General features: G+C 40.0%; 1 protein-coding gene across 2 annotated transcripts in view; it reads right to left on the bottom strand.

Annotated features, from left to right (window-relative positions):
* Positions 1 to 25,432, bottom strand: part of edil3a (EGF-like repeats and discoidin I-like domains 3a) — a 129,587-nt gene that overhangs the window by 56,303 nt on the left and 47,852 nt on the right. For both annotated transcript variants that reach the window (XM_028578885.1, XM_028578886.1), the window contains exon 4: positions 1,190 to 1,303. In XM_028578885.1, coding sequence (XP_028434686.1) covers positions 1,190 to 1,303 — 114 coding nt within the window. The remainder of the gene's footprint in view (positions 1 to 1,189; positions 1,304 to 25,432) is intronic.

The following is a 25,432-nucleotide window of genomic DNA, read 5'->3' as shown; positions in this document are numbered from 1 at the left end:
CCACCCAAAGTGTTGTGAGACAGAATAGGGACTAAAATGAACACCTTTCAAATGACAATTTCAAACATTTTTTTTAACATACAGACAAACCTAGCTCTTCCAGTGTTTCATTTCCATGTCAAATGTTGCAAATACTTATTTTTATTTTCTGTGCCTTAGTTTCACTGAAACCAAGGTTATTATAGTTTTGCATTTTTCATTAGTTTTTATTTTTATTTTCGTTTTGACTTTTGGTTTTCAAATTCAGTTTAGTTTTAATTAGTTTTTAAAGCGGTTTTGGTAGTTTAGTTTAGTTTTTATTTTTTGAAAATGCTTAGTTTTAGTCTTTTTTGTAATATGGGTTATTTGTCAGGGGCAAGATTCAAAAAGGTCAGAAAAAATTATTGTGTAATAATAACTCAACAAAAACATCATACAATTTTAGAAATATGTATTCAAAATGTATTCAGCAATAACACCGGTACATAAAATATACATATGATGATGAGCACAAATATGTAAACAGTCTACACAAGACGCCGCAGTAAGTGCAAAATGTGTAAGTAGCGCGTGCTAGGAAAAAACATAAATAGCTAATAGACTAAAGAAGACATACATGAACAGGTGTTTAGAACTTTGGTTCGAGTAAAGTTGCAAACTTTTTGAAGTCCCAGTATAAATACACACCCTTGCTTCCCCCAGCTTGTGTTCCTGCATATTTACTACCATGATGCCAGGCGAGGGGCATGGACTATGTTGTCTTCAATTTAACATGGAATGTCGGAATTTCTGGGTTCACAGTCGGAAACTATATGTCTACGGCAGAGACTGAATAAAACAGGTCTATGGTCGGAAATGTCAACTCTGAAAGATATAACATTATTAGCTCTGTGAAAGACATTGACAAAGATGAAAACTAAGGACATTTACTGTTGTGAACAAGATAAGATCAATTGTGGGCTACATGTAAACCAAAAATAATAATGAATATTAAGAAACACACCAAAAAGCAAATAAATGCCCTGAAGAATTAACAAAATTGTATAAAGTTTTCATCAAAGGTCGGCACACTATGCACTGAAGAATGTTGAATGTAGATGTTCTTTATGGGAACAACCAGCAAACCATATGGTGTGTGTGCTGTTAAGAATTAATTAATAGTTGTAAAAGAGTTAAAAGAAAAACATAAATAAGAAACATGAGCACTTACTGTATTGACAATTCCGCCCCATGTACTCCCCTGGGCATTCGCAGGAATAGTTGGCAACCAGATCTGTGCAAATGCCCCCGTTCTTGCATGGGTCCCTTTCACATTCGTTAATATCTGGAAGAGCCACAAAACAAAAAAAGGTGCATTCATTAAATTGAAGCAGACATGTAGGCAATTAAAAAGACCTCATCCTCATTAGAATGCATAGGAAGCATAGTGTATATTGAATTTTTCTGTGGGTTACTTGATTCTGTCTGCCCAAAGAAGCTCTCACAAAGACACTGGTTTCTTGAATGTAATAAATCAAATAGCTCCTCGGGAGACCATTAATGCTATAACACAGAACCGAGATTAGACATGTTAAAAACCCATAACCTAGCGTACACATTTGTAGTATAATTAATGATTGTACTTTTTAGGGTGCCATTCTTGCTCAATTCTACAAAGCTATACTTCTGCACCACTGACAGTGATTTTGCAATAGGCTTAGAAAATAACCGCAGTCTCTTCATTAAAGTATCACAGAAAAATAAAAGAGCAGAAGAGACTGTCAATATGCTAAATTGTCACAAAATTACCATCTATTGTCTAGGCATATTTGCTCTGTAATTTTTCTCTGGAATAGCTATTCTCTGATTGATTCATCTAACTAATTACAGAAGGTGACAGACCTGATACCTCTCTCATCACACCCATTTGCACTCCGTTCATACATCATACATACAATTAAGGGGAAATGGGATTAGAGGGATAGTTTACAAGGGGAGGGAGGGAAGGAGGTACACTTTTGAACAATTTTGAACACATTTCTAATGATTTCCAAATGTGCCCTTGGCTGCTACAAAACCTTTAACCTTTAAAACATACCATAAGTCTGTGATTCATAGGTACATTTTGGCTTCATAAATATGTAACTACGCTTGGGATTTGGAATGCTTAAGAAAGTGAAACATGATTAAAGTAAGTATTTCATGGTGCTTCATTTTCCTGAGATGTTATGTATAATATCTTAAATAATCACTTGGGCATATTTGTAATATCTCAAAATATGTATTTTTTTCTGTCAATGTCCTGTCAGTCATGGTCTTCACACATTATGGTCACTAAGATACTGTGACTAGAAGCAGAAGCATTTCAAATCTGCAGCAAAGCAGAATAAAAAGTAGAGTAAATAAAATAGAGGGAGAGAGGCACAGAGAGAGGGAGAGAGAGAGAGAGAGAGAGAGAGAGAGAGAGAGAGAGAGAGAGAGAGAGAGAGAGAGAGAGAGAGAGAGAAAATAACATGTGTTTTGTGATTCACCAAAAAAAATCCATCGGGGACCCACGAGACAACTGTATTTGGTGGACAAGATGTTTGATGCAATCTAGCTGTAAAACCTTTCCCAGACGATGACAAGCTGACAACAAAAGTTGTGCAGATTGAACTTGAACACACATCTAATTTGTTTTAATTTGTCTGGAATGCAAAGGGAGTCATTTTGCTTTTGTGGCTGCCTGGACGTGTACAATTCTCTCTATTTTTACTTTATATGTAATCTTGAATTCCATGTAACACTGTGTTTTTATTAAAGGTCCCATGGCACGAAAATGTCACTTTATGAGTTTTTTTAACATTAATATGCGTTCCCCCAGCCTGCCCATGGTCCCCCAGTGGCTAGAAATGGTGATAGGTGTAAACCGAGCCCTGGGTATCCTGCTCTGCCTTTGAGAAAATGAAAGCTCAGATGAGCCGATCTGGAATCTTGCTCCTTATGAGGTCATAAGGAGCAAGGTTACCTCCCCTTTCTCTGATTTGCCCGCCCAGAGAATTTGGCCCACCCATGAGAGAGAGACATCATGGCTTTCAAACGAGCAAAGTGGCAGTTGGTCAAGGCCACACCCCCACCCTCCACCTTGCCCCCCCCTCTCTCCTCCTCAATAGCTACAGACACAGAAATTGCACATACTAAGGAAAGCTCATTGTGTGACTGGCTCTAGTGGCTGTAATTCTGCACCAAGGCTGAATTTCGGGAAAGAGACTTCAGATACAGTATTAGGGGGCCACTAAGGCCTATATAAAAGCACCCAAAGAGCACCATGTCATGGAACCTTTAAATGTGTTTCATAGTGAGCACACAGCCAGCACACTCAAGACAAGGCCTGCTCTGTCTTTTAATATGGCGGCTATATCCTGCTTCAGATACAGCTGATGATAGAGAAGCCCCGTTTTTGTTAATCCTCTGCTATACAGGCAATTTAGTGAAATGCAGTAGGTGATAAATCAAATGTACTGCACATGAAATAAACAGCAAAACAGATCCTCCAAATGTGATACAACTCCACTTGTATTTTTTAGCGCTTCATTTATGGGGAGATTAAAGAAAATTGTTTTACTAGCCAGCATGTCATCTTGTGGCTATACAGAGCACAACAAAATAGTTGATTTCTGCAGTTGGTACTAAAAACACTACTCTAGAAAGAATTAAAGGTGCATTAAAGGTGCTGTAGGTAGGATTGCGAAGATCCAGGACTTTGCCAAAAAAAATGTGAACTTCGACAACTTCTCAGTCCCTCCCTCCTTTCTGCTAAAACCCCAAATGGTCTCCTAAGCCCCTCCCCCTACAAGGTAGAATGAATGCGTGTGCATGAGCAGTGATTGACATGCAGTTAGACACCCCCCCTGGCCCAAATTTGTGCATCTGAACAGGGAGTTGTGAATATTTGCAAATCACACTACAGGCTGCAGGTGGTGCCAGAGGAGCCAGATTTTTTTTCTTTTTAATTACCTGCTTCATGTAGTTCTACTCGAACATAGGGTCAGTTTCAGCAAATATGACAGAAAGTTAGTTTTATAAGTCTTACCTTCTGCACCTTTAACACACAATTATGCTGGACGCAAAGTAGATCAATCAAACTCAAACTGCAGGGGCCAGTCACCTTTAATTGTGATGGGATGTGTAAAGTATAACAAAGAGAAGTAAAAATGTTTACCCAACTATTTAACCTGTCAAACCGTGAAGATTCATACACATGGCATTTGTAACCTAATCTTTGCACTTTGTCATTACAAAAATGTCTGTTTGTGTAGGTCTATGTGGCTGTTTTTCAGTGTCTGTTTCACAAGACATTTTCAAAACCATTTCATAAAGCCATTAAAGTTCCAATGTGCAGCTGTTGCACAGTCTCCATCTCCCCAAAATTGCATCAGGGTTGGATCTACATGGTCTACAGTCCACTGGGGAAGATGCAGTTGATTCCATGTGGTTTGAATTATTAAGACTCAAGCTATATTAGACAACTGGAGGGATGCACTGTATACATAATGACTGGGGCTTAAAACTGAAGCCGAGAGAAAAGAAAAATATTGCCTGAATATTCTGATCCGTTTTTGAAATTTGGTTGAAAAATGTTCAAGATCAGGTATTTATCGTTATTTGTTAGTGCAAGTGAGAGAGCCAATCACGCAAAGACTCAAGGTCTGCCATTAATGGTGTGGATTTGGGTGTTTTGGGGTGTGTTGGAAGATTCTAACTGCTTGCTATAATCAGATGCAAAATGTACAGTAATTATAGTAGTAGTTATTGTACTTCTCCATAGCTAATTGCAGAACGTATCATGTTTCAAATTGATGATTCAGAATTAATGCTGGTCCGAATACCATTTTTTGAGCTACGAAGCTTCGGTAGTAATGAGCATCGAATAATCTCTATGTGTCTGTCTGTTTGTTTGCATGTTGATTATTTTGAGAACCTTTCATCCAAACGACTTCACAAGGAAGTGCAGTGTCGTATTTGGTGCAATATAGATGGACAGGCCAGACGCGTTCAGAATTAATAAACTTTTAACCTCTCAAGGATCACCCTCCCGACAACGGGACACTTTGTGACTGGGGCGTCGCTGTATCCTCGATAAAACTTCCACTCATGAGCGTTTTTATAACTTTAAAGCATTAAATCTTCAAAATATACAGCCGTGTACACAACTGTTACAAAGTAAAAGAAAATAAAACAACTCAGCCGTAATCTGCGCCGCCGAGAGTGCATGCATACCTGTTGTCGTTGTCCTGTCAGCAACAAAGTGGTATTTTGACCAAAACTTGATTTTCATAAATCCCCAAGAGTCCAAGGAAATGTAATATCCAAGCTTTATATTCCAAAACGATCTCTTCGCCTCACAATGTTGAAGTTTCTGGCCGAATCACAACGGAAAAACGGGAAACAGTTTTCCATTTCCGCACTTTTTATCGCCGCTAGCTTCTCTGCCCAGCTTGCTAAATGCTCGAAGTGGGCGTCATCGTGTACCGACCAAGGGGGTAAGCTTCGCTTCAGAACGCGAACCTCCGATGGCGCCATTTTGTTGCTACAAAGCGATAACCTCTTGTTAGCATTACACTGACCGCCATTTTTTTTTTACGTCACTTGACCGCAAATAACTTTACATCTGAAGCGTTTAAAGACTCTATTTGTCCATTGTTTATTTATAAAGAAACACGACAATGTATAAAAGGCTCCATTACCTCGCACCTCACGTTATAGCTCCGTAGCAGACGTTTTTGTAAAAATAAGCTAACGATTGTGTCATAACCAAGTGACTTACTGTCGCACAGTAGAGGAATTACTTCTTCTTCTTCTTCTTCTTTGTAGTTTATTGGCGGCCACCAACTGGACTGGAGTGTGAACGAGAGATAAATGCAGAAAATAAATAAACCAAAAAAAAAAAAAAAAAACGAATATTCGAATATTCGGGTCCAGCCCTATTCAGAATCATAATTTCCATAAACCGATTTCCCCATGGATACCAGTGATCTTACTTATGCTCCCGCCTCAGCTGAAACTGTGCTTTGATGAGCTACTACGGGACAATCTGATATGATTTCATATCCAAAAACAGCCAGAATGAATAATACAAGAAACTAGCCTCGCACTGACAACACGCTATTAGCATAGAGATGAACAAACAAGCACTTGTCAGAAGGAAACATGTTGATTATGGGAGGTCACTGCAATCAAGGAGGGGTATGTGGTAATTAATTCCAGTTCGAGGGGCAACACGATCCTGTTAACAACTGTTAACTTGAAAAATACCAATTAGAGCCTGCCATATAGAGAACAATAATGGCCAATCGTCATTAAAGAATTCAGCTTCTCAGTTTCGTAATGGCTATAATCCTCAATAACAACTAATTGTTAGGAAATGTGATAACAACAATAAAACTACAGTCAGTAACCAAGGGTACAGCGTGGCCATATGAAACATCATTCACGCATTTCACAGCAGAGTAATTTGTACAAGGGATATTTGGTCTACTAATTGCCTTAGTGGAACACTCAAATGGAAATGTGATTTTATTGCCAATTGTGAACATTGAGATATAATGCATCCAATGCATTAACTGAATGTAGATCCATCTGTGAATAAATGCAGTAGCATTAATGTGAACATCTTAACATAAATGACAAAAATGATGCTGTAGAGGTAGCTGAGCAAGCTCATGAGTATTAATATACATGTAAAGTGAGCAGGACACCCTCTATAAAGACTATTACCTCAAAGGAGGAAGAAACCAAGAAACAAGACTAGGTTAAACCTAGTATATGGCTTGACCGTGTATGGTCAATAAGATTAATTGTGGCCAAACTCTTACAGGGATAGGCAGCGGTTCTGTCTATAATATGATATAATTCCTGGATATTAAATGTTCATCTGTAGCGGTCCCAGTACTATTGTTTGTTGTGTACTGAAGTAGCATATCACATGACATGGTTAGGATACGATTGAGACAACTAATTACATAGCACTGCTTTAATTTATTTGAATTCAATAATGTAATCCTGCTATTTTCAACAAGTTATTGTTCTAAATGACTCATCTAAAGGGTTATTGTTTCATTTATGTTACTTTTTTTAATCAGACCAGACGTAGGTTACACCCCATGACAATTATGAACCACAGCCTTAAATGTCGGTCTTGAAAAGCAACAGCGTTTATTTATGGACATATTGAAACCTACACTGTACATTTGTTACCACCACACAACTTCACTGTTTACTTTTCTCTGCTCTCTCCCGGTGCACCAATGTTAATATCACCACCGGAAACTGAAAATGAAACATCCTTTACTTTCAGATGGTTCTATTTTAAGAAGATTTTTCCTTTCTTCATGTGTTCTACGGTCTGTTATTTAAGTAGTTTATCGAAGACGTGTGCGCACACGCGCACACGCGCACACACACACACACACACACACACCGCGTATTGAGGAAATTAATCAGCTGATTGATCGTGACAGCGGAGGCAAAGACAGCTGACTATGCGCACCAATTACATTTTGAAACAGCAACGGCCAATAGGGAAGCTCCAAATAGAACGATGTCCTCACTCACTTTGACCAATGGTGTAACGTCATCATTCAGGGACAGACTCAGTGATGGACTCAGCAACAGAGTGACAGACTTGCATGTTTATAGGGCTGGCCCTCTGGGTTCAGCCAAAAATGTATATATTAGAAACACAAATGTACATCCATCCATTAGCTATATCCACTTATCCTTGAAGGGCGCTGGTGGGCGAGAGGCAGGATACAGGTCGCCAGTCAATCACAGGCCAGAAATGTACAATAGCACAAAAAACATGAACAATCCTCAGCTCATTCTGCACAGAGCACAATCCACTGCAATCACACCACTTAGATAAGTGATGTTGTTGTTACCCTTTAAGTTCATATCCCACTTTGTTGCCACCAGTACTGTAGGTTCAAATACAAAAGTGAGCCAAATGGGCAAACCACTTACATAGCCTGGAGCACAATATACCACAGAGAGAAAAAAAAAACATAGCTAGCCCATCTTACAGTTTGCTTTCCTTTTATGAGAGGCCATTAGCCTCAGAGAGATTGACACAAGGAAAGTGAGACTTAAAAGCGGTCTATTGGTCTATTGCCAGTAAATCAGGTGAAAGAAAAGGGATTACTTCAGGGAATGCAGTTAATTCACCTGATAAAAACTAGAGAAGATGAAAAGCATGGAGAGAATTGGAGAGACAGAAACTGAAAGAGAGGAGATGGTGAACAAAATGTACAGAGATAAAGATGTGCTAGTCCAGTGGTCAGGTAAATAAACTCTGTTTATACAACTCTTTTAACACAGTTACTGGCATGCATTCGAGGAGTTCCCCTCACCAATAATAGTCTCAGTCTACCATTCTGCAATTAAATAGGTCATTAAAGCCTTATGGTAAAACAACATTTTTCAATGGATGTCTTCAGTTTAATGGGAATGGTGCTATCTTGGTTATAACAATTTAACAAGCCAGACTGAGCTAAGATTTCTACAGTGGATGAAAACAATAAAACTACAAGGCGTACAATGTAATGTAATACAACACTCTGGTCCTCCAATAATACTACTTTAGTGGAACCTATAATGCTCAATTTTTGTTGAAACTGTGGCAGGATTGTATTTAGGGTTATTACATTGGATTGTTATATTTGGCAAGGTGTTCATGTTGTTTTGTCCACCCAATGCACTTACTGTGGTGGATACAATTAAATTGGCCTACAATACAGCACAACAGACAACTGATAATAGTAGGTTACTATTGTATTTTTTGAAGGGCTAATATGGTGAATAGCATTGTATTGTACAGGTGCATCTTTTTTCATCTCAACCCCCTATAAAATTAATTTATTCATTAATGAATATATTGTACTTCACTGTGGATTTTTGTAAATTCATTGGTTGTTCTTGTGACATTTAAATTAAGATTGATAAAATGATTAATACCCTGTATGTTATCATCATTAACATAAGCTTCGTCGTCCTTACACCTTAAAGACACTGCCCCTGGAAACCGAGGCAATGAATCCCAGAATAAATTTGCTCGGTTTCTGGTCAGACTCTCGCCATGCTCTCATCGGTCCACTGGAACGTCTCCCTCCCTGGCTTTGCCCCTTCATTGCTCTCTAAAAAGTGTCTCAGTCGGACAATAATGAGAGCAATGAATAGTGCTATGTGTCAGGGACTAGCACTGGCTGTGAGCGCTAAATTGACTATAGTGTGTCCAGAGAGCAGGAACAGACGAGCTTTGGGAGGGGGCTCACCTGTGCCCTCTCTGCTGCGCTGCACTGACCTCTGCAGCGCCTGCACCTGCTACAACCACACAAACACACAGCCCAAATTTGCTTTCCAGTTCATTCAACAGTAAAGGTATTGTGTCAAATCTTGCAGAGCGGACATAAATGTCATTAAAATGAGGCACAAAAGATGAAATTCCATAAAGTGTATTAAACATTTTGTAACTATCTTAGTGTAAATAATTCTGCAGTAATAAGTGTTACCAAAGCTAGAAAATAGATCATTTTTGCAGTCAGAAAACACAATATGTTTTTAATACAATTTTAAAAAGAAAGAAAACAATGGCTACATACATGTTCTCCATCTATGGTACTAGTTGTTTTCCTCAACACAGGACTGAGGAAATTTAATTTACAGAGGTGCTCTATATTAAAATAAGCATTTTAATTTTAGCTGGACTTGAATATATGCAGTAGCATCAGAAAGCCTAAACTGGCCCCAAACAACAACATAAATCACACACATGATTAATTTATAATTAATAAATAAATGCCTGCTAATAGCTTGTAATCCTCTCTTACTTGTAAAGCCCCCAAACTTAATTAGCAGAATGAAAGGTAATGTCCCAGCAGTATTGCCAAGGAATCTCACCAACTTCCTTCATTAAATTACAGTCAGATGTAGGGTAAATCTGGGTAAAGCAATCTTTTTCCTCTGCCAAGACACTGTAAGCCACACAATTGGAGGTTAGTCAAAACTTTCTTTCATGTGGAGATATCTCATCGTGTTACATCTCTCCATCTGGACTCAGTTTAGCCCCGAGTTTTCCCTGGGGAGGTTTCATCGTATATTATCTGTTTTTATGTCACAGAGCCAGTGAACCCTCTCATGTTTGGTAAGCAAGCTGGTCCTCTTGACCTCACTATCTAGGCAAGGAATAGCGGCTTGACCTGTACGGTCAGTGATCGACAGAATTGAAGTGGACAACTGGTTGTTTATGCCTACCACATAATTAACCCCTGACCTTGAACACTCATACTTCCTTGGAAGTAATCATCCCATGCTTTTTTTTTTTTATAGTGAATAGGGTTTCCCATGGGACAGGCTGATGCCCTGTGATTCATGGTGGTATACTGCAGACGTTAGATTTGAAGAAAAGATTGCAATTGATGGACACATAGAATTAATTTATCAGGGGGGGAAATGAAAAACACACAGCCAATGATTAACATTACTTGGTTGCTTGTCTGTCCAGGAAGAATGTAGCTATATCATAGGCTTATAAGCTCTGTGACAGAGCACTTTATTAGGGAAGTTATGAGAACAAAATGTATGAGTATTTCATGTCTAAGGATAAGATCATTTGGGTCCACCTCAAGGACATAATATACAACACTAGTTCTAGGCTCATACATACTGTACATACCACCCATACACATCTAACATGCAAGCAGCAGAACATTGCATATGATTGAATGTTTTGTACATGACATGTTATACACATGACACTGTACTACACCATGGGAACAATATAAACACATAATATTAATAATAATTCAATGATAAGACTTGCAGCTTTAATGAAAAACAGCATATCTTGCTGTCCTATCTTCCCTCTGTCATCAGTGTGCTTATCTATCCTGTGATGCAATCCTCATGCTTATTTTATTTGTGAATATTACTTTTCCCCGCTCAGTTTTGGAACTTTTGATGTAACAGAACCCATTCGAAAGGACAGAGATAGAAGAGACATCTGCTCACATCTCAGTGGGAAATTCAAGACACTTCAGCAGGTTGTATGTTATAATAAGGGCTTTATTACCAATGTTTGGTGCAATGTTTTTCCACCTGCATTTCATCACACGTCATACCTAATCTCATCTCTCCAGTTGTATGTGGTTCTCATTCATTTTTTAATAATTAAACTCTCACACAAGCTTTAGCATATACTGTACGATACACATGCATACAGTATCTATGTTGAATAGATAAATGCCTGCCTAAGTGAAATCCAGTCTGAATAGTTCTATAAAGCTACTGTACGTCAAGAAGTGCTGACTTGTCCTCAGAGCTGCATCTTCGTATATGGGTGATCAGCCTTTGTTTTGTTTGACAGGTCCTGGTGCAGTGAAATGTGTCAAGTCCACACTACACAAGGCCAAGACAAGACCTGTCTATCCAAGTTAAGTTAAGTCAGAGATAGAAGATGGAACATGGAAGTGCCTGTCTCCAATGTCAATCTACCCTGTCAATCTACCCATGCCACTGAAGTGACTATTACCACATAAGACAGGATTCATATCCGGGGTCTGATGAAGTCCCACAACCAGTTGAAAGAGAGATTTAACATCAACCTATTATCTTTGAAATGTGTTTTCACAGTGGTATGTCTCAGCCTTGGTCATACATATCTAGGCTTAGCATAAGTATAGACTTTATTGATCTTCTACACAGAAATGTCTAAAATCACCCTTCTCACATGCAGGTTAGTTTTCACATTGGTACATGCTGTATGTTTCAAGGGATATGCTGATGCATGAAGCTGTGAATTCAGGACTAAGAATAGTGTTGGAAGACACGTTTTTTTGAAGTGGGATTAGCCTACTGAGAAGTTATTCACAGCAGCAATCCAGAAGCCCTTGAAAAGGTTTGACTATCTGGGAAGCAAAACACTCATCATTTTGAAGACATGCAGACCAGGGGGGAGGGTGGCGGGGGGGCTCTGCTGAATCTGGGTTGTACAGAATGTAAAGAGTCCTCAGCTCAAAAGCAGAATGACACTCGAAGGAAAGCCTTAAGTGTCATTTTAAGCTTACAGATGGAGCCTCCACAGCAGGTGTGTGAGGGGAATACTGATCAACCTCGGCAAAACCAAGTGTGATCCATAAGCTTTTCAACATCATCGAGGTACTATTACTAGAATGTTTAACAGACAAATGGTATAATATGCAGGAATAAAGTGGTGGGAGTTGGCAGCCAAAGAGCAAGCAAGTACTTGATGTGGGGTGAAAATAAGGATAACAAGAGATATCTGCTCACAGAAAACCACAATATTTGAGTATATAACATTTTACCGACAACCTTGGTTACATTTAAGTAGCAAAACAGGGTTGTAGAAACATTTAAGTATGAAAACCAAACCAAGTGCAGCACTGGCATCTATACATGTATTACATCTATGTTCACGATTTTAGTTAGCTAATTTCATGACAATCTATCCAATAGTTGTCAACATATTTCAATCAGAACCACAAATGTCAAAAAAGTAAGGAGATCACCAAAGTCAGTAGGATTCATCCTCTGGGGACAATGAAAGGCAATCCATCCACATTTTGTGAAGATATTTCAGTCTGGACCAAGGTGGTGGACTGAGCGTACGTCACATTAGGGCTGGGCGAAATGAAGAAAATCAAATATCACAATATTTTGGACCAAATACCTCGATATCACAACAATATTGTAGCGTTGACTACTGGTGCTTTCACAAAATATTTACACAATGAGATTTTTGATAAATAATCATCATTAATGGAGATCTAATAACTAAGTGGGTAAAGGCAAATAATATAACAGTTACAACAGTATGGTAAGTTGAGAAAATGACATCACTTTACTGTAATGCAGCCTTTAAAAACAGGAGAAGACAACACTTACGATTAAATACGAACACTTGCCATATTACGATATAACGATATCCAAAATCTAAGACAATATCTAGTCTCATATCACAATATTGATATGATATTGATATATTGCCTAGCTCTACGTCACATTTAAATAAAAGACTGTAAAACCATACATTAAAGATAAGAACACCCCAAGGCATGGCATAAAAACAATTAATATGAAGGATGTAAAAGTTGAATCATGACCAAACATCTTAAATAATATCCACTAAAAGAAACAGGGTTTTGATAAGGATCAGATTCTGTATGACTTCTGCAGAGTTTAATATTGACAGTGTCATGCCACTTGAAAATGTGTTCTACTTTGTTTCAGCAGTTCAGTATGGTTTGTTTATCTTTGTAACCGTAGTAACGTAGTACCAGTGCATGTTGGGAAACAGGAAGTAAAATTGCCATGCGGTAATCAGCTACAGGAAAAGTGTGAGCTCTACCAGCTGTCAGTTTCTGAGTCGCTTTTCCGTCTCCCTTTTTGCTAAGGCAACGTCTGTAAGTATTTCTCATTGTGTAACATTAGGTTACTGCTTATTTTAATTTAGTAAGATTATTGAGACAGCTAAGAAGCTAATTTGTTTGTGCTAGGCTAAGTTAGCTTTATGTTTATAACTGCTGGTTGTTTTTACTAGCTTGATTGTTTTTATCATATAGGCTACACTGCTATGTTAGCTAGGCGGTACTATTTACACTGTTGATGTGTATTTGGGTTTAATTAATAATATAGACATCTCATTGTACTGTATTGCAGTTTCACAAAATTCCCAGTAAACTTCATGGAAATGAATCAGCCGTGTCCTGGAGTTTCTTGGGAGTGTTTAAGCTGAATGGAACATGGCCCATGACAGACAGTGTTGCCAAATTAAGATGCATCAGTGGTTTCAACAGAGTAATTTCACACTGATTTTATGAATTAATGTCCTTGTTGACCCTCTCTCTGATCTATCCTTATCTGTCTAGAGGAGATTTTATGAATGCTTTGGTAAAAAAGCACCATCATCGCCATAATGGCCATTCACACATCTGTATAATTTCTTCCATGCTGAGTCATATTTATGATTAAATGAGAGGTGGAATAATGATATAAGATATCCCAGTTGGGCAACAGTCAAAATCTTATGTTATGGTTTACAGTACACATTCTCATGACCATGAACCTTCATTTCAGTTACACTGAACTCTTAAATATGTAGTAAAACAACACTGATACTAATTTGGCCACACACTGACCATCCTGAATAAGGATGCTCTGTGTAGTCAAGCTGAACATGTATTCATTTGTTCTGCTTTAGCTTGCAGTGCCAGCCAGAAGCCCTGAGCAGGACAGAGTCTAACTCTTTTCCACCACCTAGGATTTGGAAATGCATCTCTATTTATACTTTGGCCATCTGCCAAAAGGCCCATTCTTACTGCAGAGGCTAGGAGGTGACAGCAAAGCTCAAGCATCTGAGGGGGCCTTACACAATTAGGACCTGGTAACAGCTGATTCCCTACAACTCCTCCACAGGAAGGATAAAGCAGGTGAATGGGTGCTTAGGGGCCGGGACCAGGAAGGGGGGGAAGAAACCTACTGAATTAAACAAATACATTTACACTGCTTTTTTGGCACAAAAAAATCATTATTTTTTTTTTTTCACAAAATCCAAAGTACACATTTGCTAGGTTTTTGTTTCTTGTAATTTTCTCTTTTAATCTCAACAAACATAACTGAAGAAATCCAGTCTCTAAGTAAATCTCTCCTGAAGCACTTTGGCACATTCAATATTCTTCTAAAAATGCTGGCCTTTCGCTAAAAGACTAACAAGACTGCACCTCAAGACACAGGTCAGACCATTTATATAGCTTCCTCTACCTGAAGGCATTCTGTGCCATTATGTTTGGTTTTAACAGCAAAAGATGCATTGGAGAATAAAATGCCTGTAATTTTGCTCACAAAAGCACCACCTTGCCAATCAAGAAAGGTCATCTTCTCGAAGTAGGTTTCTACAGCAGTTTTTATTTGGCAGGATTTGCAGAACTGAGTGCTTACCAAAGGCATATGGAAAAGAAGATGTATCACTTTATATTATCAATGATGGGTCAGAGTACTGACAGATGAGGGCGTGAGAGCATGCATGAGGCCAACGCTGACTAGATCAGGGCCAAGCACAGATGGATGCTGGTTTATAGTGTCTGGTGCATCCATCCATCCATCCATCCATCTTCGTCCGCTTATCCGGTGTCGGGTCGCGGGGGGAGCAGCTCCAGCAGGGGACCCCAAACTTCCCTTTCCCGAGCAACATTAACCAGCTCCGACTGGGGGATCCCGAGGCGTTCCCAGGCCAGGTTGGAGATATAATCCCTCCACCTAGTCCTGGGTCTTCCCCGAGGCCTCCTCCCAGCTGGACGTGCCTGGAACACCTCCCTAGGGAGGCGCCCAGGGGGCATCCTTACCAGATGCCCGAACCACCTCAACTGGCTCCTTTCGACGCAAAGGAGCAGCGGCTCTACTCCGAGCTCCTCACGGATGACTGAGCCTCTCACCCTATCTCTAAGGGAGACGCCAGCCACCCTCCTGAGGAAACCCATTTCGGCCGCTTGTACCCTGGATCTCGTTCTTTCGGTCATGACCCAGCCTTCATGACCATAGGTGAGGGTAGGAACGAAAACTGACAGGTAGATCGAGAGCTTTGCCTTCTGGCTCAGCTCTCTTTTCGTCACAACGGTGCGATAGATTGAATGTAATACCGCACCCGCTGCGCCGATTCTCCGACCAATCTCCCGCTCCATTGTCCCCTCACTCGCGAACAAAACCCCAAGGTACTTGAACTCCTTCACTTGGGGTAAGGACTCATTCCCGACCTGGAGTAGGCACTCCATCGGTTTGGTGTCTGGTGCAACTCTTTGTATTCAATAAACTTTGAATACAAAAAAGAAAAAAAAAAAGGTCAGTTTTTATGTGTCAAGCTCAAGGCTCCATCTAGAAGGTCAGTGGCACATACAAATTTTCTCTAAACACCTTGTTTCCAGCTTATTTCCCTGGCTTGTTATCCAAAATGCCCTCTGACTAAGGCAATATAGGGTCATAGTCCCTCATGGGATGGAAAAAGGAGCAGCAGGATACCCAAGAAAATAGACATTTGAAGTTCAACACAGATCTTTGACCGGGTCTTCTTTAACTTTACACACACACACACACACACACACACACACAAACACACACACACACACACTGAAAGCAAACAAAAACATATACACTACCGGTCAAAAGTTTTAGAACACCCCAATTTTTCCAGGTTTTTATTGAAATTCATGCAGTTCAATGTCTTATTGTACTCCAAAATGAAAGAATAGCACAAATGAACAATTGAAGTTAAAAAAGAAATCATGGAATCAATTTATAAACCAAAATGTATTCTAAATTTTTGACTCATCAAAATAGCCCCCTTTGGCAGATATAACAGCTGAACACACTCGTGGTATTCTTTCTACAATGGAAATCAAATATTCTTCAGAAAGTTCTTCCCAACTCTGTTACAGAAGTTCCCATAAATGTGTGGCACTTGTAGGTTGCTTTGCTTTCACTTTTCTGTCCAGTTCATCCCAAACCAGCTCAATAGGGTTTAAGTTTGGTGACTGTGCTGGCCACTCCATGTTTTTAAGCTTACCATCTTGTTCTTTTTTGCTAAGGTAGTTCTGGCATAGCTTGGACTTATATTTTGGGTCATTATCTTGCTGTAGGATGAACCCCTGACCAACTAGGCGCATACCAGAGGGTACTACATGGCGCTGCAAAATGCTGTTTGCATGCTTCCTCCTCCATGTTTGACAGTTGATGTCACACACTGAGGAACCATCCTTTCGCCTACTCGACGGCGTACAAAAATCCTGCGTCATGAACCGAAGATTTCAAATTTTGATTCATCAGTCCATAGCACCTTCTTCCAGTCTTCAGTAGTCCGTTGACGATGTTTCTTGGCCCAGGCATGTCTTAGCAATGGCTTTCTTGCTGCAACTCGACCTATCAAACCTGCAGCTCCAAATATTCTCTTTACAGTTGAAACTGAGACTCTTATTACGACCACTATTAAGCTGTGCTTGAAGCTGTTGTCCTGTGAGCCTCCTATCACGCAAGCTGTTGACTCTCAGAAACTTGTCTTCTGATTCTGTTGTGGCTTTGGGTCTGCCAGACCTCTTCGTGTCAGAGTTTCCCCCAGTCTACTGTAAGTGCCTTTTGATGGTGAAGAAAACTGTACTCACTGACACCTGGACTTTCTTCGCAATTTCTCTGTAGGAAAGACCAACATTCTTAAGTGTTATGATGGTCTGTCTGTCTTCCATTGTTAATTGCCTTTTTCCCACCATTTCTATGGCAACACACTACTTTCTGCAGTACAACACTGTTCAAATAATGCTCACGAGGGTATGGTACCACAGTGTGTTCCAACAATACTTGTATACAAATAGAGGGGGTTGTAAGTAATCCAGACAAGTTGGAACACCTGTGGGAATTGGTAGCACCAACATTCAAAGCTTGATCAACCTCCATCGCTGCAGAACAGCTTTTTGTTGTTAACCCATTTCTTGTTCCCTGAAAAAGGCCTTTTTGTAAAATTCTGAAATGTACATTATTTTTCAGTTTTGGACAACCTTACTTTTTTTTAACCTCAGGCAGTTCACCACTTACCTTTGTACCATTCCAAGCTATTCATTGGACTTGAACTTCTAAAATTTACATAAAAAACTAGAAAAATTGGGGTGTTCTAAAACTTTTGACCAGTAGTGTATAGCTGACAATAAATATTAATATCAATTAAATACACTTACAAACTAATTATAGTATACTTTACCATACTGTTAACTCTATTTTAGGTGGGCCTTGTTCTAAGTAGGTCTATTGTTTCAACAGCTACTTTCCAAAAACTGCCATAACGATTCTTATTCTGATTTTAAGGAGAATTCAGGTCGATTTCAACACGTAGCTCTGTTGTTTGTAAATTTGGAGTGCTGTCAGTAGCGAGAAAAATGAAAACAATCAGTGTTACCTAAACCGTGTTATCCTCCTGCTACAGTTTGCACCCAGCAGGCTGAAACAGGGCAAGTTTTAAACGTGCTTTTAGCCTCTTAAAAATGTCAAAATTCAATCACAGTGAATCTGACTGCAGTAGATGTGAAAGAAATGCATAAAAGTTGTACTAATTCAGCTCTGTTTAGTTCCGGTGTTGAGACAGCAAGACTTAGGGACCGTCTACAAACTACAACACCGAAAAGAGATACAACAAAAATATTTATTAATTTAATGATTCATTGTGTGTTTCTCCAAACATACCTCAATTATAACGTGTCTCCTGCTAGTTGTACTACAGCACTTACTTTAAAAAAATAAATATATGCCTATTTTTGAAAATATTTTTGTATTTCTTTTCAGTGTCGTAGTTCGTAGACGGTTCCGAAGCACTCGTCTTGCCGTCTCGACACTGGAACTAAACAGAGCTGAATTAGCACAACTTTCATGCATTTCTTTCACATCTACTTCAGTCAGATTCACTGTGTTCACTCGGAAGGAATCCCTTCACATGGGTAAGCACTTGTAATGACATTTCAAACATGTTAACAGGATAAAAGCACTTTTAAAACTTGCCCTGTTTCAGCCTCCTGGGTGCAAACTGTCTCAGGGGGATAACACGGTGTAGGCAACACCGATTGTTTTCATTTTTCTCGCTTCTGACAGCACTTCAAATTTACAAACAACAGAGCTACGTGTTGAAATTGACTGGAATTCTCCTTTAAACAAGACAAATGCTCATTAGTGGTGGGAATCACCAGAGGCTCCATGATACGATATTATCACAATAAGATGTTAATGCGAGTTTAAACATATACAGTGGTGTGAAAAAGTGTTTGCCCCCTTCCTCATTTCCTGTTCCTTTGCATGTTTGTCACACTTAAGTGTTTCGGAACATCAAACCAATTTAAACAATAGTCAAGGACAACACAAGTAAACACAAAATGCAATTTGTAAATGAAGGTGTTTATCATTAAAGGAGAAAAAAAATCCAAACCATCATGGCCCTGTGTGAAAAAGTGATTGCCCCCTAAACCTAATAACTGGTTGGGCCACCCTTAGCAGCAACAACTGCAACCAAGCGTTTTTGCAATGAGGCTTTTACAGCGTCCTGGAGGAATTTTGGCCCACTCATCTTTGCAGAATTGTCCTAATTCAGTTACATTAGAGGGTTTTCGAGCATGAACGGCCTTTTTAAGGTCATACCACAACATCTCAATAGGATTCAGGTCAGGACTTTGGCTAGGCCACTCCAAAGTCTTCATTTTGTTTTTCTTCAGCCATTCGGTGGTGGACTTGCTGGTGTGTTTAGGATCATTGTCCTGCTGCAGAACCCAAGTTCGTTTCAGCTTGAGTACACTAAACAGATGGTCGGATATTCTCCTTCAGGATCTCTTGGTAGACAGCAGAATTCATAGTTCTTTATCACGGCAAGTCTTCCAGGTCCTGAAGCAGCAAAACAGCCCCAGACCATCACACTGCCACCACCATATTTTACAGTTGGTATAATGTTCTTTTTATGAAATGCAGTGTTCCTTCTACGCCAGATATACTTGGACACACACCTTCCAAAGAGTTCCACTTTTGTCTCATCGGTCCACAGAATGTTGTCCCAAAAGTCTTGGGGATCATCAAGATGTGTTCTGGAGAAATTGAGACGAGCTTTGATGTTCTTTTTGCTCAGCAGTGGTTTTCTCCTTGAACTCTGCCATGCAATTTTTGCCCAGTCTTTTCCTGATGGTGGAGGCATGAACACCTTAACTGGGCAAGTGAGGCCTGCAGTTCTTTTAACCTCTTGGATGAGTCTTGCGCCTTGGGGTAATTTTGGGCCCGGCCACTCCTGGGAAGGTTCACCACTGTTCCATGTCTTCGCCATTTGTGGATAATGGCTCTCACTGTGGTTCGCTGGATTCCCAAAGCTTTGGAAATGGCTTTATAACCCTTTCCAGACTGATAGATCTCAATTACTTTCTTTCTCAATTGTTCCTGAATTTCTTTGGGTCTCGGCATGATGTGTAGCTTTTAAGGATCTTCTGGTGGACCTTACTGTGTCAAGCAGCTCCTATTTAAGTGATGCCTTGATTGTGAACAGGTGTGGCAATAATCAGGCCTGGGTGTGGCTAGAGAAATTGAACTCAGGTGTGGACAACCACAGTTATAGTATGTTTTAACAAATGGGGCAATCACTTTTCACACAGGGCCATGATGGTTTGGATTTTTTTTCTCCTTTAATAATAAACACCTTCATTTACAAATTGCATTTTGTGTTTACTTGTGTTGTCCTTGACTTTTGTTTAAATTGGTTTGATGTTCCGAAACACTTAAGTGTGACACACATGCAAAGGAACAGGAAATGAGGAAGGGGGCAAACACTTTTTCACACCACTGTAGCTATATTCTGTGATATATTGCAATGTATTACCTATTTTCCAACTTCTAATTGTGTCCCCAAGAGGGGTTGCACACACTGACGGTCATCCGTGCTGACCTCACCAGAAGAAAAAATAACTAAACTGCTCTATCTAGTGGACTGAAAAAGCAATTCTTTTATTATTCTAGAACCAAAAAGTTAAAATCTCAGGTGCAATTTATATAATAAAAGATCAATACTTGGCGTCAGTGTATCGATACAGTATTGCCACAGAAAATACTGCAATCCTATGCTCGATTGATTTTTTTCACTCACCCCTAATGCTTATGGCATTGATTCGGTCCATTAAATGATGGGACTGTCCTAAACTTTCACTGCCTCTAAGGCCAAATATAAAAGACAAACATAGAAAGGGGAGAAAAATTTTATTTGCACATTATGAGAAATTTGGTCCTGCTTCTTCGTACCTTTTTTTACTTTGTATGCAGAATAGTGTTGTGGCCCAGATGAGAGCGGAGTATAACTGCACCTACCTATATATTCCATATGTATGGAGGCCCTTTGAGACACACTGCAAAGAGACACTAAGAATGAATCAAAGTCTGCACATGCCATCCCAACAAATACAGCTGACTGTAGAAGGTAGGTGGTCATCCCTGAACCGGGATATCTACTGGTGGAAACATCAAGCACACACTCCCCAAATGAGGTGCTTACAGCTACATTAATGCCAGCGACAAACTGGCCGCGGAAGCGAAAGGAGGGGAGCCATTTTCATTTCGGCGCCCGTGTTATCTAATCCGTCTGTTCACACCGGCTGCGATCAGGAGCGGAGCGGGCGTGCCGGCCCGCTCACTACAGCGATCGATTCGACGTCTCCTCTATTTCTTCTGCGAGCAAATGTGTCAAGCCAGGCAGATAGTCAAACATAGGAACGCCACAGCGCAGCCAGATACTTGTATAAATAAAACTAATTTCAAAATAAAACACCCAGGTTTATGGTTATTTTGGCTGGCTTGACTTTTCAGTGGTGTCTAAAGCGAGACAGGCGATCAGGCGCACAGAGAGCAAGAGCGAGAGAGAGACAGAGAGTGAGAGAGAGACAGACAGACAGACAGACAATAAATGCATGTCTGGTGTGCACAGCCAGGCGCCAGAACCTAGGAACCTAGGTAGGAAATGAAGGCCTTTAACCATAAAGCCTTAGTGCTTGCAGGCATGTGCCACTTTGTCAGGGCAACACACTGTGGCAGACACACTTTTGCTAGTGTTTTTGAGCCAGACAGAAAATATGAGTATGAGTTCATTGCCTTAGAACTTAACATTATTTGGGCAATTGATTGTTACAGAACTGAATGAATATATTTAATATTGTGTTTTATATATTTTGTCAAATTTTGGTTACTTTTTTACTTTCAATAAAAGTGTGATCATTTTATTGGTTTGTAGTTTTTCAATTCAGATTCATTAAATCAATTAAAAAGTATAATATGAATACAAAAAAACTATTTTAAAATGGGTTTTTAAAAAATAGTCATTTGGTTTGTTTTGGTTTTGGTTTTCGGTAGTCTAAAAATCTAGACGCACCCTAGCGGCAGCAAATTTAATTTGCAGCCGGGGGGGGTCTAGGCACTCTCCGTTGACTTGCGAGCTGGAAAAACCAAACTCTGGTCGGGCCAATCACATCGTGTATAGAGTCGGTGGGCGGGCTTATGGCTGCTGCTGCTGGGAACAGCGGTCTTCTGGAAGACTTGGAGTTAAACTTTTCTTTGAGAAAAGTACAGCACTGAAATCATTCTTAAAAAAGGAAGATGTGTTCGGAGTTTTGCCGACCAGATACAGCAAAAGTTTAATCTATAAACTAGCTTTGCTACTTTCTTCGTTGCTCTTCCTAGTTGTAGGGCTATCCTACTGCGTGCAGAGGGAATTTGAAAGACAACCGTTTATCCCGCCCCTCGGATTGAGCTCCGTTAATGGTGAGTTCCCAGACCCTACATCTTGATGTGGGTCTGGCTTGTCAGGCTAGGTTTTTGGCCCAGTGCATCCTCAATTTTTGGATTTGGTTTCGGCCCAGAATTTTCATTTCGGTGCATCACTAGTTTTAGACATTAATGTCTATTTCTTCACACAGATACAAAAGTAAAAACGTAACAGAACAGATCATGCCACATAAAGAGGTGCTTTGCTGTTTCCAGTGACTCAAATGTGGGGCGCTTTGAAGAAAGACCAAATGTGCAGTAAGCTAAAACAACAGGACAGCTTGGCCACAAGCATATCCATCTTTCCATTTTGATCTGCAAAGACTCCTGCGAGACAGAAAGAGAGTACTCACAGGCTCTCCATGAGTTGTTGATCATTGGCGTCTAACGGTTTGGCTGTGTGATTTTGGTCTCTTCTTTGGATGTTTGGTGTACTATGGACCCTTCCCCCACGATTCTCTACACTCATGTCTTCCTGTAAATGCAGCTTTCTAGCCACAGACTGGGAGTAGTGGGTGGGCTGTGGGATTGTGAATGAAATGCTGTCTGGAAATGGTCTTGTCCTTAGCACAGCTCTACATCCCAGTAATACTGTTGAGCAGTGCTGAGAGCCTTGAGGCTGCCAGTGTTCACAATAGTTCTAAAAGGCACTTTTTTAGATCTGTGATACCATGGTGGCCTTGGGGTACTCTAGCAGGAGGGAATCTATACTCACAAGATAAACAATTGGAGGTTTTGGAAGGATTTCACAAAATACAACACTGTGAAGTTAAATATATCAGAGACTTGAGTGAAAAACCTAAATACTATGAAATAGTGCTGTACTGATTTGAATAAATGGTTAGTTTGAAATAATGCAAGTTTTTCACACTATGAAGAGGAGCAGAAGAAGAAGTCTTAAAATTAAAAGTGGTGTACAGATTAACAATATTTCAGTAAAACTTCCTAACTGTAACCTAGAGGCTGTAAAGACGAGGCAGATTTATAACAGAACAGACTTCAGGCACTATGACTAAGCCAATGCCTGTTTATTTTGAAAATAAGTTAACTTTCTGTAGACAATGTACTCCTTCCGCCTGTTTACCATGGAGATGTTTTTCTTTTTCATTAACAAACTTTTCTCACTGACTTATAGTACTTAGTACTTATAGTATTTAAATCAATCTTAATCCAGTTAGCTAAGCCTGCCCCGAAAACATGTTTTTAAACTCAAAGTTAAAATCCGCCCTAAAACACAATTCAGCTAATACCTCTCATACGATCTAAGACAGTAAGTGGATTTCTGCATATGAACAACATTCCCCCGGAGCTATAAACAAAATAGCAACAGCACTTTGTGGAGCTTCACCACTGAGATAAACAGGAAGCTGATATTGTGGACAAAGTGGCAATTTGGAAGATCGTTTGGTCGAAATATGGGTCATTTTTTGGTTCAGATCACTTTGATCTGTTATACAAAATAACTACAAAAAAGAGCAAATTAAGTCTACATATTTGACACTCTGGGCCTGATTTACTAACACTGGCGCAGTTTGCGCTGCGTCTGTTTATGTGAGTTCGGTAATAGCGCACGCTATGCTTCCACATTTTGCGTAGTATTTATCAACCCTGACACCCATCAGGCAATCAGCGTCTTTCTCCGCCCACTATACCGTAAATTGCGCTGTAGCGATGCAGTACTTGTGCTATGGTACGGCTGAGTGCAGACTGCGATATTCCCACTGCTGATGCTATGACTGTTTGAAATGATCCTGCTGCCAATATTTGTAATGTAGTGAGGAGTTTAACAACTGCTGGAATGGAATGTGAACGCTGAGTGGGTGATTCAATGTCATCTTTGATTTCTTCCAGTAACTCTAATATTGCATGGCTGCTTGATCTGTAAAGCTAAATGGTGTTGTGTTCACTGACAAAGTGTGATTCTTATGTTAAAACCATTTTCAGCCTTGCCTATGTCTTCGTCTTGCTCAAATTACTGTTGCCATTTCACCAGCGGCATAAAGGTCTACGAGGAAACTCGATTGCGGCTGGTTTAGACCTGCTTTTAAGAGGCGGAGAATTTCCCCCGCAGAATAGAGACACGCTCTTACTGACAGTCTTTGTAAATACCACGGAATATATAATTAGGCGCACTTTGCGCTTATCCTCCCACCTTTTTGGGTGGAACTCCCACTTTCCCCACGACCCTCCCACGAACGCATATTGAAAGCGCAACATGTCTCTTCTCGCTCATGTGGCAGACAATCTGCGGTTTTACCCAAGTGCGCCCTGTTTGTAAATAGCCCGCATCGGTTACGTCAGTCTTTGCGACCAATTAGCGCCTGGAAACAGGCGCAAACTGCTTGATAAATCTAGCCCTATGTGTACTGGCTGATGAGCAGCTGAAGAACTTATTTTGATACATGTTAATAGATAATAATTTAACCGTTTAAATGCTAAAAAAAAAAAACATTTAAATCAATGCAAGCAAGGATTTTCCTTCAAAAAAAACCTATATTGTTTGTTAGAAAAAGGACATTTCTATTACTAACTGAAATAATTTGGGATGTTTATGGCCCGGTGAGATGCCATTTACATTTAACAACAGCTACAAAAAGAGTAGGACATTTTCATGCTTCAATGTGATCTTTGCTGGAGTGACTTCAACCGTGCTGCCTCACAGTGAGGAGATACCAACGGCCTCAATCATGGTGAGAGGGAGCAGAAAACCACAAGCCCACCAATCTCTCTCCACCCCACCCGCTGTCCCCTCTCGCTGGCCTCAATGAGAGCAGTGGAAGATATGCCGGTTAACAAGAGCTCCTTCCCTCCCTCTCCCCCTGCCATGACAACAAACTGAAGTTCCGCTGCTACAAAGTCACCTCCTGTGAGGCAGCGGCAGGTTTGAGAAGGGCAAGTCATTTCTCGCTTGAAGAGGTGCAGGTAACCACTCAGAGGTGTGCTGGTAAAGTGAAATGGTTGGTGTTCACGGGGGCGGAAGGGATGCTGGGAGAAACTGTCGGACCTCTGCTTCTGCCTTGCACCTGACGAATAAAGTTGATTGTTGTAGTCAAATGTTTAAAAGTTAAGATGTACGCACCCACTGTGTATTGATGATCATTCATGTTGTAAGTTGGCTATG

Source organism: Perca flavescens, chromosome 5 (assembly GCF_004354835.1).
Source record: "Perca flavescens isolate YP-PL-M2 chromosome 5, PFLA_1.0, whole genome shotgun sequence".
In the NCBI taxonomy this organism is placed as follows: Eukaryota; Metazoa; Chordata; class Actinopteri; order Perciformes; family Percidae; genus Perca; species Perca flavescens.
This window is presented reverse-complemented; position numbering and strand designations above follow the sequence as displayed.